This window comes from Stomoxys calcitrans, chromosome 5 (genome assembly GCF_963082655.1).
Source record: "Stomoxys calcitrans chromosome 5, idStoCalc2.1, whole genome shotgun sequence".
NCBI lineage: Eukaryota > Metazoa > Arthropoda > Insecta > Diptera > Muscidae > Stomoxys > Stomoxys calcitrans.
In genome coordinates, this window is record NC_081556.1 from 138,764,630 (window position 1) to 138,784,976 (window position 20,347).

Here is a 20,347-nt window from a genome sequence, read left to right on the forward strand (position 1 = left end):
CACTGTCCCCCCCCCCCCCCCCCCCCCCCCACCTCCCCACCTTAATTGAGATCACAAATATCCATATCCATTTAAACATGACCATATCCTTCGTTCAATTACCAATTCTAATCCTTGTAGACACAGACACATTATCTATTGACGTCTCAGACTTGTTGGTTGTCAGCACGTACGTCTTGCCCCGTAACCTATCCCCGTCTCTCTAATTGACTAACAAGGCTTAGGCTTTCTTACGAAAACAAAAACAAACCAAAAAAAAAAAAACAAGATTTTACTATGTGGTAAACATGCTGCTACAGCATCAGCTTATTTATTGGGCAATTTTCTTTACTACTCCTCTACAATGTACTTGGTGTGGCATGCTGTGGCATGGCTCATAAATCTATCAACAAGGATTTCCATAAATTGAAGGCTAATGCGAATATTTAATAAAGTCATCAACAAAATCTGTAATAATCCAGGCTTTTGTCTTTCCCAGGGACGGGGCTGCCTACAGAACTTTGAACAATAAACAAATTTACAGGTACGACTACGACAATTCCGAGAAAATTTGTATAACATGGCCTGCTAACTAACTCCCCGTCAACCACCGCCCCCTCTCTCTCGATGGGGCTTTCGCCATCACATTTATTTGATTAAAACGCTTATTGTTATTACATTCCTTGTGCTCTCTATAGCCTTGTAGTCATTCACTTTTATGTCATTCGTGTTGTTGTTAGTATTTGTTGGTTGAGCATTGGTGTGGCAGGCCATGTGGAGTGATGGGGTTTAATTTAAAGAAAACAACATCGGTGACATGGTTTTTATTGTTTATTGGAAAATATGAAAGAAAAATATTTTTTAATAAATTAACAATGACAGGCGTTAGAGTGTCTATATACGATTGCCATTGTCATCGTCCTTGTGAAATGTTTCGGAATTGAACTCAACTGAAGTGTGTTCTAGTGTCACGATCCGCACCACATCGCATAGCATGCCACAATGTTACTACCACTTTTCCTTGCCTTGCCGCTCCACCAACCCATACAGCGTTCACACAAATACGCAACTCAAAATGACAGACAGAAAAAACCATTTCATAATAAGAGCTTAACAAATATGGTTGATGAAGGCTTACAGTAATGGGCAATAAAATAGCACAATTTTTTTCAATTTAAATGTGTAATTCAAAAGCAATCACTTAGCTAGCTGTAAAACATCTGATGCAACGATTACGGCAAGAAGTAGATCTGGCAATTTATCGATAATCGCAACATTCGATATTTTCGATATTGCTTATAACATCTATCGATACCATCATAAATTTCCCATCACCTATATTTCAAACGAAAATGAGAAGTAGAAATCATGAGATCGATTTATATTCAAGCAATATAAACGCACAAAATGAATAAAAACCAAATTTAACAAAGTCAGTTGGAAGTCATGAGCATATTATTGTACAAAATTTAACCCGATTCGTATGAAAATTGCGCCCTCTATAGGTGCAATGCATCTTATGGGATACTATATAAACCCCACGTTGAAATGGTCGGTAAAAAGCCCTGGTTTGGGAATGGGGTAGACCCCAGAGGTAGACCCCCATAAGTGGAAGTCAATTTCTTGCTGTAGTCTCAACGGTCTTTCATTGCCATGATCGGTAAATATGTCCCATTTGAGGGGTTTTTTTTTCGGGGAGGGTTACCCACTTAGCTCCACAATTACATATATCACATTTTTTTTTTCTACTCTCAAATACCTTTAATTCGATACCCATATTGTAGTGATTGGTCTATATAAACGTTTGGCGGGTTTTGGGGGTGGGCGGTCCTCCTAGGCACCCCACCCCGGGTTTTTGGTTCCTAAATGTTTGGTTTTCGATTACTGTAGGTGTGCAAACAAAATTTCAATTAAATCGCCTTAACCTTCTTCGAAATCTGATATTTTTGAAAATTTAAGTAAGGGGGAGGGTCCGCCCCCCTTTCGGATATCACAAAATAAAATACCCTATTTTCACCACGGGTCCATAATTCACCATCTGTGAACATTTCAAAGGGAGAAATCGGTTCAGTCGCTTTTGAATGGTGGTTGAAAAGCCCTGTTTTGGGAGTGATGTAGACCCCCAGAGGTAGACCCCCATAAGAGGAAGTCAATTTTTTGCTGTACTCCCAACGATCTCTCATTACCATTATCGGTAAATATGTCCGATTTGAGGAGTTTTTTCGGGGAGTGGGGTGACCCACAAAACACTTAGCCCCACAATTACATATGTCACATTCGTTTTCTACTCTCAAATACCTTTAATACGATACCCATATTGTAGTGATTGGTCGATATATACGTTTGGCGGGTTTTGGGGGTGGGCGGCCCTCCTACGCCACATCCCCACCCCAGATTTTGGTTCCTAAATTTTTGGTTTTCGGTTACTGTAAGTGTGCAAACAAAATTTCAATTAAATCGCCTTCCCCTTCTTCGAAATCTGGTGTTTTTTGAAAATTTAAGTAAGGGGGAGGGTCCGCCCCCCTTTCGGATATCACAAAATAAAGTACCCTATTTTCACCACGGGTCCATAATTCACCATCTGTGAACATTTCAAAGAGAGAAATCGGTTCAGTCGTTCTTGAATTATTGAAAGGCCCTGTTTTGGGAGTGATGTAGACCCCCAGAGGTAGACCCCTATAAGAGAAAGTCAATTTCTTGCTGTACTCCCAACGATCTCTCATTACCATTATCGGTAAATATGTCCGATTTGAGGGGTTTTTTCCGGGGAGTGGGGTGACCCACAAAACACTTAGCCCCACAATTATATATGTCACATTCGTTTTCTACTCTCAAATACCTTTAATTCGATACTCATATTGTAGTAATTGGTCGATATATACGTTTGGCGGGTTTTGAGGGTGGGCGGCCCTCCTACGCCACATCCCCTCCACGGATTTTGGTTCCAAAATGTTTGGTTTTCGGTTACTGTAAGTGTGCAAACAAAATTTCAATTAAATCGCCTTAACCTTCTTCAAAATCTGATGTTTTTGAAAATTTAAGTAAGGGGGAGGGTCCGCCCCGCCTTTCGGATATCACAAAATAAAGTACCCTATTTTCACCACGCGTCCATAATTCACCATCTGTGAAAATTTCAAGAAAAGAAATCGGTTCAGGCGTTTTTGAGTCTATACGAAACACATAGAGGCCACCGTAGCGGAGAGGTTAGCATGCCCGCCTATGATGCTGAACGCCTGGGTTCGAATCCTGACGAGACCGTCGGAAAAAATTTTCAGCGGTGCTTTTCCCCTCTTAATGCTGGCAACATTTGTGAGGTACTATGCCATATAAAACTTCTCTTCAAAGAGGTGTCGCACTGCGGCACGCCGTTCGGACCGGGCTATAAAAAGAAGACCCCTTATAATTGAGCTTAAACTTGAATCGGACTGCACTCATTGATATGTGAGAAGTTGGCCCCTCTTCCTTAGTGGAGCTTTCATGGGCAAAATTTGCAATTTACTTTTTTTTCACCACAGGAACCTTCTGCACAACCTGTCAACGACACCCAAAAAAAAATTCCAATATTTGAAAGAAAATTTTTCGATGAGTTTTGATTTTTGATACAACTAGAGCTCTTGCTATTAATACGAAGATATTCACAAAACTTGGTGGAGGCTACCGTAGCGCAGAGGTTAGCATGCCCGCCTATGAAGCTGAACGCCTGGGTTCGAATCCTGACGAGACCATCAGAAAAAATTTTTAGCGGTGCTTTTCCCCTCCTAATGCTGGAAACATTTGTGAGGTACTATGCCATGTAAAACTTCTCTTCAAAGAGGTGTCCCACTGCGGCAAGCCATTCGGACCGGGCTATAAAAAGGAGGCCCCTTATCATTGAGCTTAAAGTTGAATCGGACTGCGCTCATTGATATGTGAGAAGATTGCCCCTGTTCCTGTTAGTTCATGGGCAAAATTTGCAATTTACTCTCTTTTCACTACAGGAACCTTCTGTACAACCTGTTAACGACACCAAAAAAAACAAGTAAAAGCGTGCTAAGTTCGGCCGGGCCGAATCTTATATACCCTCCACCCTCTATCGCATTTGTCGAGTTCTTTTCCCGGCATCTCTTCTTAGGCAAAAAAAAGGATATAAGAAAAGATTTTCTCTGCTATTAGAGCGATATTAAGATATGGTCCGGTTTGGACCACAATTAAATTATATTTATGTTGGAGACTTGTGTTAAATGTCAGCCAATTCGAATAAGAATTGCGCTCTTTGTGGGCTCAAGAAGTAAAATGGAGAGATCGATTTATATTGGAGCTGTATCGGGCTATGACCGATTCAGACCATAATAAACACGTATGTTAATGGTCATGAGAGAATCCGTCGTACAAAATTTCAGGCAAATCGGATAATAATTGCGACCTTAAGAGGCTCAAGAAGTCAAGATCCCAGATCGGTTTATATGGCAGCTAAATCAGGTTATGAACCGACTTGTACTTTATTGACATAGTTGTTGAAAGTAACAATAAAAATCGTCTTGCGAAATTTCAGCCAAATCGGATAGGAATTGCGCCCTCTAGAAGCTCAAGAAGTCAAGTCACCAGATCTGTTTATATGACAGCTATATCAGGTTTTAAACCGATTTGAACCATATTTGGCACAGTTGTTGGATATCATAACAAAATACTACGTGCCAAAATTCATTCAAATTGGATAAGAATTGCGCCCTCTAGAGGCTCAAGAAGTCAAGACCCAAGATCTGTTTATATGACAGCTATATAAGGTTATGGACCGATTTTAACTTTATTTGACACATTTGTTGAAAGTAAGAATAAAATACTTCATGAGAATTTTCAACCAAATCAGATAGGAATTGCGCACTCTAGAGGCTCAAGAAGTCAAGACCCAAGATCGGTTTATACGGCAGCTATATCAGGTTATGGACCGATTTGAACAATACTTGGCACAGTTGTTGGATATCAAAACAAAACACGTCGTGCAAAATTTCATTCTGATCGGATAAGAATGGCGCACTCTAGAGGCTCAAGAAGTCAAGACCCAAGATCGGTTTATATGGCAGCTATATCAGGTTATGAACCGATTTGAGCCATACTTGGCACAGTTGTTGGATATCATAACAAAACACGTCGTGCAAAATTTCATTCCAATCGGATAAGAATTGCGCACTCTAGAGGCTCAAGAAGTCAAGACCCCAGATCGGTTTATATGGCAGCTGTTTCAGGTTATGGACCGATTTGAACCATACTTGGCACAGTTGTTGGATATCATAACAAAACACGTCGTGCAAAATTTCATGCGAATCGGATAAGAATTGCGCACTCTAGAGGCTCAAGAAGTCAATACCCAAGATCGGTTTATATGGCAGCTATATCAAAACATGGACCGATATGGCCCATTTACAATACCAACCGACCTACACTAATAAGAAGTATTTGTGCAAAATTTCAAGCGGCTAGCTTTACTCCTTCGGAAGTTAGCGTGCTTTCGACAGACAGACGGACGGACGGACGGACGGACGGACGGACAGACGGACGGACATGGCTAGATCGACATAAAATTTCACGACGATCAAGAATATATATACTTTATGGGGTCTCAGACGAATATTTCGAGTAGTTACAAACAGAATGACGAAATTAGTATACCCCCCATCTTATGGTGGAGGGTATAAAAAATTCCAATATTTCAAAAGAAAATTTTTCGATGAGTTTTGATTTTTGATACAAAAATTTGCATTTTTTTGATGGAGCTTTAAAATGGCTCTGTGAAATAAACAAAGTTTTGTGAATATTGTCAATAGTCTTTAGCATTTCTTTCTATGAAGTTTTCATTGTGGCCACCTTTATTCCTTTACAGTGCTATTTATTCCCCCACCACTGTAATGGCATGTTTCGTTGCGTGCTGTTTTTTTTTCATAGCTTCAAATGAACCGAATGCTTGCCTTGTCAATGTTGTCAGTGGCAACACTTTAAAACAAACTCTCGCACACATATCAACTCTTACTCATGCATTCACATATACACGCACATACTCAAACATAAAGCAAATATCGGCAAATAAGGGCTTTCCTACCCAAAGCAACGGCACGCATTCATACAGTCAGTCTGTCAGGACACTTGGTCCCAATGACAGGGACCAACTGGAAAATGTGAAAAAAAAACCGGGGGAGAAACGGAAAAACTAAAATTCAACTAAAATACCAGCAGTAGTGGTGCTGCCCCGCAAAAAATCAAACGGAAACTGACAAACAAAATGAAAAAACAACAATTCATAGTTGAAAATTGGGGAAAAAAAACCATGTGAAAGGAAACCATTTTGTGTCAGTGTGCAAAGGAATGCAAGTATTCAAAAAAATACACAGAGAAAAAAGAGAAATTCAAGTGTAACCCAGACAATTCAATGTGCAATTACGCATTCCCGATTACTAAGACTTTTTTGCTGGTTATTTGTGTTTTTTTTTTCTATCTTCAATAAAAAGTACACTAAGAAATAAGGAGGGAACTCAAGTGTTATTTACACAATCCAATGTGCAATTACAAATTCCAGTTTACTTACACTTTTTGCTGAATGTCCTTTTTTTTCTCTGACAAAAGGAAAACTACACTGAGAAATAGAGAGGGGAACTCAAGTGTTGTTTACACAATCCAATGTGCAATTACGAATTCCAGATTATTCACACGTTTTAACTGAATACCAATGAAGAGAGCACTGAGAAAAAACTAAGGGAATTTAAATGTTTTATACATATGAAAAAAAGAATAACAGTTTACTTATACTTTTTTGCTGGCTATTTGTGTTTTTTATGTTCAAAGAAAAATACAGTGAAAAATTTTTAAACAAAAAACAAGAAATAAAAGCTTCAGGTTTTACATTCTGGTTCACACTTATGGAGTTTTTTGTCACCAAATATTTAGGGAAAAAACTGATTATAGTGAAATTCAACTGTCACCCACACACACACACAAGCTTACCCAGCCTCTTATGTTTGGTCCTTTTTGCATTTTTAGTGAACAACATCAGATTGACAATCGAACACGTTTTAGTGAAAAGTTCCATCACAAGTTAAGTGTCAATAAAACCAGTAAGGAAAGGAAAAACCAAAAGGGCCGGGCGGAACCGACCATATAATACCCTACAACTAGACTACAATTATAAATTCGGGCAATATATAAATATATATGTATATGAGAGCTACATCCAAATCTGAACCGATTTGGATGAAAATTTGCAGATTTGTTAAAATCGGTAACAAAACAATCCATGCCCAATTTTGGGCAGATCGGTGGAAAATTTTAGCTACTATGGCCATTTAAGTGCAAATCGGGCGATACATATATATGGGAGCTATATCTAAATCTCAACCGATTTTGATGAAATTTTGCAAATGAGTTAAGATCGGTAACAAAACAATCCATGCCAAATTTTGTGTAGATCGGTTGAAAATTTTAGCTTCTACGGCCAATTAAGGTCAAATCAGGCGATACATATATATGGGAGCTATATCCGAATCTGAACCGATTTTAATGAAATTTTGCAAATATGTTAAGATTAGTAGCGAAACAATCCATGCCAAATTTTGTGCAGATCGGTTGAAAATTTTAGCTTCTACGGCCATTTAAGTGCAAATCGGGCGATACATATATATGGGAGCTATATCTGAATCTGAACCGATTTTGATGAAAATTTGCACATATGTTAAAATCAGTAACAGAACAATCCATGCCAAAGTTTTCGCAGAACGGTTGAAAATTTTAGCTACTACGGCCATTTAAGTGCAAATCGGGCGACACATATATATGGGAGCTATATCTAAATCCGAACTGATTTTGATGAAATCTGGCAGATATGTTAAGATTAGTAGCAAAACAATCTGTGCCAAATTTTGTGCAGATCGGTTGAAAATTGTAGCTACTATGGTCATTTAAGTGCAAATCGGGCGATACATATATATGGGAGCTATATCTAAATCTGAACCGATTTTGATGACATTTTGCAAATATGTTAAGATTGGCAACAAAACAATCCGTGCCACATTTTGTGCAGATTGGTTGAAAATGTTAGCTTCTACGGCCATTTAAGTGCAAATCGGACGATACATTTACATGGGAGCTACATCCAAATCTGAACCGATTTGGATGAAAATTTGCAGATTTGTTAAAATCGGTAACAAAACAATCCATGCCCAATTTTGGGCAGATCGGTGGAAAATTTTAGCTACTATGGCCATTTAAGTGCAAATCGGGCGATACATATATATGGGAGCTATATCTAAATCTCAACCGATTTTGATGAAATTTTGCAAATATGTTAAAATCAATAGCAAAACAATCCGTGCGAAATTTTTTGCAGATTGGTTGAAAATTTTAGCTTCTACGGCCATTTAAGTGCAAATCGGGCGATACATATATTTGGGAGCTATATCCCAATCTGAACCGATTTTGATGAAAATTTACAGATATGTTTAGGTCAGTAACAAAACAATCCGTGTCAAATTTTGTGCAGATCGGTTGAAAATTGTAGTTACTATGGCCATTTAAGTGCAAATCGGGCGATACATATATATGGGAGCTATATCTAAATCTGAACCGATTTTAATGAAATTTTGCAAATATGTTAAAATCAGTAGCAAAACAATCCATGCCAAATTTTGTGCAGATCAGTTGAAAATTGTAGCTACTATGGCCATTTAAGTGCAAACCGGGCGATACATATATATGGGAGCTATATCTAAATATGAACCGATTCTGATGAAAATTTGCACATATGTTAAAGTCAGTAACAAAACAATCCATGCCCAATTTTGTGAAGATTGGTTGCAAATTTTAGCTTCTACGGCCATTTAAGTGCAAATCGGGCGATATATATATATGGGAGCTATATCTTAATCTGAACCGATGTTGATGAATCCTAGCAGATATGTTAAAGTCAGTAACAAAACAATCCATGCGAAATTTTGTGCAGATTGGTTGAAAATTGTAGCTACTATGGCCATTTAAGTGCAAATCGGGCGTTACATATATATGGGAGCTATATCTAAATCTGCACCGATTTTGGTGAAATCTCGCACATATGTTAAGATCAGTAACAAAACCATCCGTATCAAATTTTGTGCAGATCGGCTGAAAATTTTAGCTTCTACGGCCATTTAAGTGCAAATCGGGCGATACATATATATGAGAGCTATATCTAAATCTGAACCGATTTTGATGAAATCTAACAGTTATGTTAAAATCAATAACAAAACAATCCGTGCCAAATTTTGTGCGAATCGGTTGAAAATTTTAGCTTCTACGGCCATTTAAGTGCAAATCGGTCGATACATATATATGAGAGCTATATCTAAATCTGAACCGATTTAGATGAAATTTTGCAAATATGTTAAGATCAGTAACAAAACAATCCATGCCAAAGTTTGCGCAGAACGGTTGAAAATTTTAGCTACTACGGCCATTTAAGTGCAAATCGGTCGATACATATATGTGAGAGCTATATATAAATCTGAACCGATTTTTATCAACAGCCTTCGTCCTTGGGCCAAAAAAGTGATATATGCAAAATTTCGTGATGATTGGAAAATAAATACGACCTGCACTTTGATTACAAGAATACATAGACTCACAGACGGACATGGCTAAATCGAATTAGAAAGTGATTCTGAGTCGATCGGTATACCTGTCAATAGTTCTAGCTCTTCTCCTTCTTAGCGTTGCAAACAAATGAACAAATCTATAATACCCTCTAACACCGTGGTGGTGTAGGGTATACAAAGGACAATTTATACTCAGTGAGTGAATTTACGGCGGGGCGGATTTGGAAAGCAAATAAGGGAAAAAAGGCTATGAATTTCAATATTTCTTTGCTTTTTCCTCTCTCACTCTCTCCCCATGCAGATTTTTAAAAGAAAATAAATGCATACTCCGTAGTGGAAAATGCATAAAAGGCTGCTCAGAGAACTTAAGGGACTAACGCATATAAGAGTTTTCAAAACAAACCAATGACAAGGACACCAAGTGCTTAAGACTGAATCTTAAAAAGAAAACGAAAAAAAAAACAACAACAAACTAAAGATCCTGAAAAGAAAATCTCAAAAAAAAGAAGAAAAAAATCCAACAAAAAAGCAACGAAGAAAGTTAAGAGACCCCCCCAAAAAAAAAAAGAGAAAAAGTGTCTTCAAAAAAAATATCATAATAATAATAAAAAATAATAATAATAACGTAACGGAAATCCAAGGTAACGAAACGGCGGAACAATGCTGACGTGTGTTTGTCGACCGGTTTCGGGAAATCTACCTAAAATGCCTCCCTCTGTAAGACCCAGCACGAGGCAGCGTTCATTTCATAATAACAACAACAACAGCAGCAGCGACAACGCCAGTATATTTCTCAATAATAATAATAACAATATCAACAACTACAGCAGCAACAGCAACAACAACAACAACAACTATTGCAACAACGATGACAACAACAACGATAATAACAATAACAACCATATGGTTGTGGTAACAGCAGAACCTAAATTAAATGTAAGTCACTCAATGTCCCCCCCACCACCAACAAAACACCATTGAGTAAAAGCCCCCTTCCTTCTTCCCCCCCTCCCTAAGCAATCTAACAAAATTTCTTTGGTTTTTTTCTTTACATTGCTTTCCGTTTTCCTCAAGCCATTTATACACCAAACCACCCACATATTGCCAATATACTGCTACTGCTTCTACTACTACACAGGTGTAATATTTATTTTGTTGTTGTTGTTTTTTCCCATCGTTTTATTTTATTGTTGTCTGTCATGTTTGTGTTCGTTCATGTTTCCTGGCAGAGCGAGAGATAGATAGAGAGAGACAAAGAGTGCCAAAGGCAAAGTTGTTTCTATCATAAATTTTTTAAAGTCTTTAAGGAATTAAGTCTGATTGCTTTGTTACCTAAGCTTGTTTTAAACTTTAATTTATGATATTTTATTTTTATTGAGCTCAAATTTTTTGTGTTGTTTAATAAATTATAGCACATGCCTATAGATGATGAGTGAGGGTATTTGGGGAACAAGGAATTAGTCTGTGAAATTATAAAATATGTTTTTTATTTTGTTCTAAAGAAACAAATCGCTTAAAACCCCATCGTTAATTAAAGTAATAAGCCATATATAAAATATTCCCATTCCATTTAATCGAAATGAACGAACCCACAAGATGGCGCTGAAGTCAAAGTAAGTGTTACTCTCTTTGGAGTGACTTGACACGTACATAGATAATTGATCATCAGCTGGTGGATGTCTTTCCACTAAGAAACAGGGGAAAACTTTTCACCTATCAATGAATGCAGTCCGATTCAACTTTAAGCTCAATGATAAGGGGCCTCCTTTTTATAGGCGAGTCCGAACGGAATGCCGCAGTGCGCCACCTCTTTGGAGAGAAGTTTTACATGGCATAGTACCTCACAAATGTTGAAGAGGGGAAAACCACCGCTGAAATTTTTTTCTGATGGTCTCGCCAGGATTCGTATCCAGGCATACAACGTCATAGGCGGACATGCTAAGCTCTGCGCTATCTGAGAATATAGGGGTTTTTATGAAGACCTTTAAGAATGGAGTCCATACAACATACAAACTTTAATGACCCTTAATCCTCCGAGCGAATTTAGAGACCAATAGAGATCATATGGGATGGTATTTCACTTAAAGCTGTTTAATTGTCGAAAATAAATATTCGTAGGATAATTTTGTTCTTTTGTTTTGTTTCAGAACAAAATTATCCTTCGAATATTTATTTTCGACGATTAAAGAGCTTTTAGTGAAATACCATGCCTTTGTCTGAATCCCATATGATATCTATTGAGCACCTTTTTGCAATAGTATATGCCCGACTTGGGAGGTGGGGCCTAAAAACTATCAATATCGTGCTCCACTCCCTTTTAGCCCACAATTGTCACGGTGAGCAATTACTTTCCATTTTGGGGTTGTATTGGGATTAAGACTCCCCTAGGTAGTTGTTCCCGAATGTTGATATTAGATACGTGCTCTACTCCTAAATATCTTTCATTTGAACACCGTGTTTCAATAGTCGCAAACATGTCCGGTTTGTGGGGAGGGACATGTTTTGGGGGATGGGGCGGCCACTGAGTGGCTTGGCTCTGAAAATACATATCACATTCGTGTTCTACTCCAAAATACCCGTCTAGGTGGAAAGTGGGGGCCCCATAGACACTTTTTTCCCTAATATCCATCAGATTCGTGCTCTACTCCCAAAGACCTTTTACTTGAGCCCCACATTGCTATAGTCGTCAAATTTGTCCTCTTGGGGGGGGGGGGGGTTTTGGTGGAGGGGCGGCTCACCAAACACTTGGTCCCAAATTTGGATATCAGATTCGTATTCTACTCTCAACGTTAACCCAGAGAAGACTGAAATATGCCTGTTCACGAGGAAGTAGAACGTGAGCCAATTTAACGCACCACATTTTCTCAATAAGACGATTTCGATATCTGACAAGGTCAAATTCTTAGGACAGGAAACTGAATTGGAAGTGTCACATTCAGCAGCGTACTGAGAAGGCTCACAGATGTTGGGCACTATGTAGACGGACCGTTGGCTCGAAATGGGCCCTGAATGCGAGGATAGTCCAATGATATCCGACCATAGATATACAGATTAAGTGTGAGGAATCTATTGTGGCTATGAGTCTTAAGGCGATGGGAGAATGGATTAAGGATGGGAGCAGCTCATACCATCGCGGTATAATCAAGGCGACGATAGGAAACCTGGAAGGAAGGGAAGAGGTTTCCGATCGCATACCAGAGATGAACCTTGAAGTCGAATGCGAGGCTCTGCTGCCATCGGCACTGTCTGCGATTGACGTAACCCTAGTATTGCCATCTGGAAGGTCATGTTACATGGATGGATCAAAGCTAGAGGACAAAGTGGGCCTGGGGGTCTACATTGAGAACACAGTGACGGAGATCTTGGGTCTACATTAAGTACCCAGAAACTGAGATCTGTTTTAGACTGCCTGACCATAATACGATCCTGCAGGCGGAGATCCGGACCATTGCGATATGTGTGAAGTGGTGTGGTGCTAACGCGAGGACCTCGCGTGTGAACATCTTTGCGGACAGTAAAATTGCCATAAGGGCAATAACAACCAGGACGGTAAGGTCACGAACAGTCTTGCAGTGTAAGTAGGAGATTAACGCCTTCTCTGAGGATGGCAAAATCCGCATCGTTTGGCTGCTGGGTCATAACGGAGTAAGGGGAAATGAAATGGCAGATGATTTGGCGTTGAAGGCCAGAAGACTGCGGTCAATACACTTGGTTAACCCGAAGCCTTTCGGGTCGAAGCAGTCCGAGTTAAGGGAGTGGGCGACGAATGCGCATGCATCATTGTGAAACAGCGAAGCGGTCGGTAGGACGGCGAAAATCCAATGGGGGGATCCAGATCGTGAGAAGACGAGGCTATTACTGAAAGGAAGTAAGAAGGAGGTCAATATAGATATTGGTATCATAAAGGGACACATAGGACTACGAGCTCACTTATGTAAATCGATGCGGCAAGTGATAGCATGTGTAGGGCATGCGGGGAAGATGATGAGAAGTTGGAGCATTTCCTTTGTCATTGCCCGGCTTTCGCATCTAACAGATACCGGCACTTAGGTGGGGACACAATACCAACAATTAAGAAGTTTGTAAGTACACAACAAGCCGCTTACTGGCTTAGGTGTATGTCTTTAGTGGCATGGGGTGGATTAATATCTGCACCCTCTTTTCAAGCTAACCTTAACCTAACCATTCTACACTCAAATGCCTTTTATTTAAGCTCCATATTGTCATGGTCGATATATATGTCCGATTTCAGGGTGTTTTGGGGCCAGGTGTGGCCCCTGAACACTTGGTCTTAAAATTGAATATCGGATACGTTTTCTACTCATAAATACCTTTCATTTGAGACCCATATTGTGGTAATTTGCTATATATCGATATTTGGTGGGTTTTTGAGGTGGGGCGGCACCTACTATAATAGGGCATACAAAATTTCGCTTAAATCGCGTTTCTGGCATTTCTGAAAATAGGATAAAGAGGAGTGTCCGAATATTCGTCAAAGACCCATAAAATATATTCTTGATCGTCTCGTCATCCATCCGATTTGGCTGAAATTGTGCACGTAGTGTTCTGTTATAACTGTGTCAAGTACGGTTCAAATCGGCTTATAACCTGCTTTAGCTCTCATATAAACCGATCTTCCGATTTGACTTTTTTAACCCTTCCAAGCCGCAATTTTTGTCCGATTTGTCTGAAATTTTGCATGTTGTGTTCTGTTATGGCTCCCAACAACTGTGCATAGTACGGTCCAAACCGCCTTATAACCTGATATAGCTCCCATATAAACCTATATCCCGATTTAACATCTCGAGCCCTTACAAGCCTCAATTTTTGTCCGCTTCGGCTGAAATTTTGCATGCGGTCTTCTGTTTTGGCTGCCAATAAACAGGCGGCTACCAGAGGCTCAAGAAGTCAAATCGGGAGATCGGTTTATATGGGAGCTATATCTAAATGTGAACCGATACGTCCCATTTTCAATCCTCAACGACCTACATCAATATTAAGTATCTTCCGACCGCTATCGTGATTTCGACAGACGGCCGGACGGGCAAACGGACAGACGGACCTGGCTAGATCGACTGAGAGCGTCGAGACGATCAAGAACATTTGTACTTTATGGGGTCTTAGATGAATATTTCGAGGTGTTGCAAGCGGAATGACGAGATAAGTATACCACCATCCTATGGTGGTGGGTATAAAAAGTGTTTTTGGCACTGCTATGCGCGTTTGTTGTTCAGATAGACGATACATAGGTATCTTCGTCCTGATATATGCTATAATAACCTAGATACACAGCGACATTAGGAATACATTTTAAGCGCACCCCATACAAATTTCACAGGACTTTTTTATCTAAAAAAAACTTAAAAAAGACAGGAATAATGAGATAATCTTTATTTCCTTACAGGATAACTTATCTTCTCCACGATTAGTTTTTTGCGTTTTTCCAATACCATGTTCCTCATGAGGGAATTTACAACAAAAATATTTCTTATATTATTTCAAAAATGCCAACGCCACCATTTTATTTTTTCTATTTTGTCAAGTTAAGCAAAAAATTTTTTGTTTTCAAATTTTAGCATTTTAATCGTTTTTTAAATGGATTTTGATTCATTTTTTTCTTGTAAACTCCTCTTAGTTTTTTATTATGTTTTGTCCTTAGCTTACAAAAACAAAACAAAAAAAAAACTTAAAAATGTGTGCGTTTTTTTTTTTCAATTTTTCTCCCTTCATTTACAGGTGCCTGGCAGGTTGACGTCAGCCGAATTAAGGGCGATGGCACTTCGTCAACAACAACAAATTGACTCCCAACATCAACTGTTGGCCACCAAAGAGCAGCGTTTACGCTTTCTGAAACAACAAGAGGTCCGCAATGCCGTTGCCAATGCCGAGGGCGAGCGTTTGAGACGATTGCGCGAACGTGTCGAGGCTCAGGAATCCAAGCTGCGACGTTTGCGTGCGTTACGGGGTCAAGTGGATTTACAGAAGACCTATAATGTTACCTTGAGTAAGTATTTTGGAAAGTTTTTCCTTTTCCACGACTAGGGAGAGGGATGGAAAGAGAGGGGAGTTTGAGTTTTTAGTTCAACATTGGCTAACTTTTGGTTGTTGCTGCATGTCATTTGCATTTAAATGGAATATAAAACAAAATGCCAACGACATGAGAATGACACCAAAATCCCCATACAGCCATTCATTCTACTGCCCAAAGAGGACATTTGCCAAAGCCCCCCCTGCAACGTAATTGAATATTGCCACAAAATTTATGCTGGGTTATCAATTTGCTTGATTCGCTACGATTACATTCATTATGGCTAGTTCAAGTTATTACGTACTCAATTTAATTTTATAATTTAGTTATGGAAAAATATCCCACACACACACACGCACGCGAATTGCCATACACATCCATTCATCATTCACACAAGCAGTCATAAACAGACGCACACACATAGCCAACCAAGCGTAAGAACCTAACCCAATTTTCGTAATGTGTGCAAATTTAACGAACATTCATGATTTTAAATTCAACGACAAAACGACAGAACCTACTCAGTTTTTATGGACTAAAAATACAGACGCATATATACTTGCTGGCACGCACATATTTTGTAAACATGTGAATAAGTACATGAGTGTTGCCAAAGTATTTTTCAAAAAATTTATTTAAACTTATTTTCTAAGCCGCCAAGAGGCAGCTTGGGGCCTGTCTGGATATTGAGGGGGCCTTCAGTTACTTGGGGATAGGATCAATAGTCGTCGCACTGGACCTCAGGGGGATCCACCCTATTTTCTCCCAGCGGACCTGCTTTGTGGCAGGATTATTAATACGAACCTGGGAGATAGGGTGGTCAGAAGGCGCGTGGCAAGAGTAACGACCCAGTTGGGGGTGTTTTCACCAATCCTGTGGAAGCTAGTGATGAATGAAATCCTGTTGGATCTCGGCGGAGAATGTACGAAGGTTATCGAAAGACGATGTCGTGCTGCAGGTCCGAGGCAGGTTTATGTTTACAATTAGTGAGATCATGGAAGGGTCACTGAGGAAATTGTCGCGAGGGGCTACCTGAAATGGGTTGAGGACCAACTTTGGGATGACGGTGCTGGTGTTCTTCACTTGCAGATACAAGATACTGGAGTTCAGACTCTCGTCCTTGGACGAGATCACCCTGCAGCTGTCGTAGGAAGCGAATTACCTTGGCATAGTCCTCGATTCGAAGCTATCCTGGAGGAGGAACTCGGAGGAAAGGACCTTGTCATGAGGGACTACCAGAAATGGGTTGAGGACCAGCCCAAGGAAGACGGAGCTGGTGTTCTTCACTCTCGGATACAATATACCGGAGTTCAGACCCCAGTCCTTAGATGACACCATCCTGCAGCTGTTGAAGGAAGCGAAGTACCTTGGCATAGTACTCGATTCGAAGCTATTCTGGAGTAAGAATTGGAGAAAAGCAGCTTGTCGTGAGGCGCTTCCAGAAATGGATTGAGGACCAACCCAAGGAAGACGGAGCTGGTGTTCTTCACCCTCAGATACAAGATATCGAAGTTCAGACTCCAGTCCTTGGATGGGACTGTCGAGGGAAGCGAATTACCTTGGCATAGTCCTCGATTAGAAGCTATTCTCGAGGAGGAATGTGGAGGAAAGGAGCTTGTCGTGAGGGCTACCACAAAAGGATTGAGGACCAACCCAAGGAAGACGGAGCTGGTGCTCTTCACCCCCAGATACAAGATACTGGAGTTCAGATTCCAGTCCTTGGATGGGATCATCCTGCAGTTGTCGAAGGAAGCGAATTACCTCGATTCGAAGCCATCCTGGAAGAAGTTTGTCATGATTGCCTACCAGAAATGGGTTGAGGACCAACCCAAGGAAGTTGGAGCTGGTGCTCTTCACTCTCGGATACAATATACCAGAGTTCAGACTTCAGTCCTTGGATGGGATCATCCTGCAGCTGCCGAAGAAAGCGAAGTACCTTGGCATAGTCCTCGATTCAAAGCCATTCTGGAGGAGGAATGCGGAAGAAAGGAGCTTGTCGTGAGGGGCTTCCAGAAATGGATTGAGGACCAACCCAAGGAAAACGGAGCTGGTGCTCTTCATCCTCAGATACAAGATACTGGAGTTTAGACTCCAGTCCTTGGATGGGACTATCGAGGGAAGCAAATTACCTTGGCATAGTCCTCGATTCAAAACCATCCTGGAGGGGGAATGCGGAGGAAACGAGCTTGTCATGATTGCCTACCAGGAATGGGTTGAGGAAGACGAAGCTGGTGCTCTTCACTCTTGGATACAATATACCGGAGTTCGGACTCCAGTCCTTGGATAGGATCATCTTGCAGCTGCCGAAGTTCGAAGCTATTTTGAAGGAAGTCCTTAGATGGGATAACCTTGCAGCTGTCAAAGGAAGCGAATTACCTTGACATAGTCCTCCATTCGAAGCTATCCAGGAAGAGGAATACGGAGCAAAGGAGCCCTAAGCACTGTGCATTTTTTACTCCTTCAGGAGGTTGTTTGGAAGAAAGGGGGAGGGTGGGGGGTGGGAGTTCAAACCCCAGGATGATTTATTGGATGTATACGGCGGGATTTATTGGATGGATTGGGGGCCGTATATAATAGGGATCGTAGAAGGGAGTTCCAGAGACTGGCCTGCGTCGGAATCACAGGGGCACTGAGATCCTCACCGCAGGCAGGTCTTAAGACGATGCTGCTTAGCTAAGGTCGCTCTTAGGCTGACGGAGTTCGTCAAGCTAAAGGAGGACTGGTGCGACCCCTGTTCCATTCTGGATGCTATTGATGCAGGAGGATCTCCAGCTATCGGGCACCGGTACCAATTGGGATTAAGACATTCAGGTTTAGTTTTTCCGAGAGTGATAAAGGGAGAGGGAATGCAGTATTTGAGCGGGATGATATATCGATCTTCACTGATGGCTCCATGACAAAGTCAGTGACTAGATTGGGGTTTACGCCGGTGAATTCAACATCTAATATATGTCCCTGAGAATACCGGGCGAGTGTGTGGTCTCAAGCAGAGGTCTGTGCTATTACAGTAGCCGCAAGAGAAATTCTGGTAAGGGTTCTACCGCCTTCAAATCTCAGGATTTATGTGGACGGTATGGCAGCGCTCAGGTCTTGGGTTCGAGGACGGTGAGGTCGAGGTGGTGGCGGATTGTTTGAACACCCTGGATAAGTTCGGGGCAAAAAAATGGACGTATTCCACGAAATGAAGGGCAGGATGAATATACTAGGAGGGGTTTGTCTGTTCCGGGTCAACCAGTCACCGGTCTTTCATTTGTCCAGCTACTAAACATAGTAGATGAGTTGGCCCGTGCGGAGTCGGTAGCGATATAAGACTTGGCGGATGGTTGCCGGACCGCTAAGGCGCTCTGACCTGTCATCAACCGGAGAAGGACGAAAGAGTTACTGCGGTTCGATAAGAGGTCATGGCCAAGATGTGAGGTTGATATGGGTTCCCAGATATGAAGGGATTCCAGGGAATTATGGTCAGGATGAATAAGCCAGGAGGGGTTTCTCTGCGCCGGCTGAACCAGTCAACGGTCTTTCCTACGTGACATTTGTCCAGCTTCAGAACATAGAAGTTGAATGGGCCAGAGTGGGGTCGGCAGCGAGAGTGGACTTGGCGTATGGTTGCCGGATCGCTAAGTCGCTCTGGAAGAGAACGAAGGAGTTATTGGCGTTCGATAGCAGGTCCCAGAATACATTGACAGGGGTCATAACCGGACACTGTGCCACAGGCCTCATGGCGGCGCGCATAGAAATACGTACCGCCCAAAGACTTCTGCAGGAGTTGTCTTGATGAAGATGAGGAGAAGACTATCGAGCACATACTCTGTCTGCAGGAATGCAAGGGGTCAGCAGGAACGCACGCTCTCCTTTCTGGGGAGGCGGTTCTACTGCAATCTGGGTGGTCTTGCGAACGTACCACTGGGACCTGAGATTTGTGTACGGGTCGGGAAGGTTTTGACGGAGGGTGCGATAAGATCCGGCGAAGGTACATACGTGCATGCGTGAGTGATAGGTGTTTCACCCCCGCTCAGGATCTCCATTATTCCTGTTTCTTTTATTTGTGTATAACCTCTGGATATGGTCCGAGGTATCACATTTTCTTTTTATACCCACCACCATAGGATGGAGGTATACCAATCTAGTCATTCCGTTTGTAACACAATATTGATCTAGGACCCCATTAAGTATATTTATTCTTGATTGTCTCGACATTTTTAGTCGATCTAGCCATGTCCGTCCGTCTGTCTGTCGAAATCACGATAACTGTCGAACGCGTAAAGCTAGTCTCTTGAAATTTTTCAAAGAAACTTAATATTAATGTAGGTCGTTAGGGATTGCAAATGGGCCATATCGATTCAGATTTAGATATAGCTCCTATATAAACCGATCTCCCGATTTGACTTCTTTAGCTCCTGGAAGCCACAATTTTTGTTATGACTTCCAACAACTGTTCCAAGTACGGTTCAGGTCGGTCAAGAACCTGATATATAGCTCCCCTGATATATGAAGCCCTTGGAAGCCGCAATTTTGGCCGATTTGGCTGAAATTTTGCACGTAGAACACTACGTTGAGACTTCCAACAACTATGCTAGGTACGGTTTGAATCGGTCTTATAAGAATTTGTGTTTGTTTATAGGTTTGTTCCATATAGACTCAAAAACAGCTGAACCCATTATCTTGAAATGTTCACTTATGTGTAGGTTGGTCTGGAAAGAAACATAGGCTATATAATTTTTTGATATCGGGAGGGGGGCGGACTCTCCTC

The 20,347-nt window shown here is 41.0% G+C and overlaps 1 protein-coding gene across 4 annotated transcripts in view; it reads left to right on the forward strand.

Annotated features, from left to right (window-relative positions):
- Positions 1-20,347, forward strand: part of LOC106088345 (apoptosis-stimulating of p53 protein 2) — a 426,505-nt gene that overhangs the window by 385,316 nt on the left and 20,842 nt on the right. For 3 of the 4 annotated variants that reach the window (XM_059368992.1, XM_059368994.1, XM_059368993.1), the window contains one exon: positions 15,306-15,573. In XM_059368992.1, the coding sequence (XP_059224975.1) occupies positions 15,306-15,573 (268 nt within the window). Of the gene's footprint in view, positions 1-10,155; positions 10,506-15,305; positions 15,574-20,347 lie in introns of those variants that run through there. The other variant, XM_013253820.2, reaches the window with a different exon arrangement.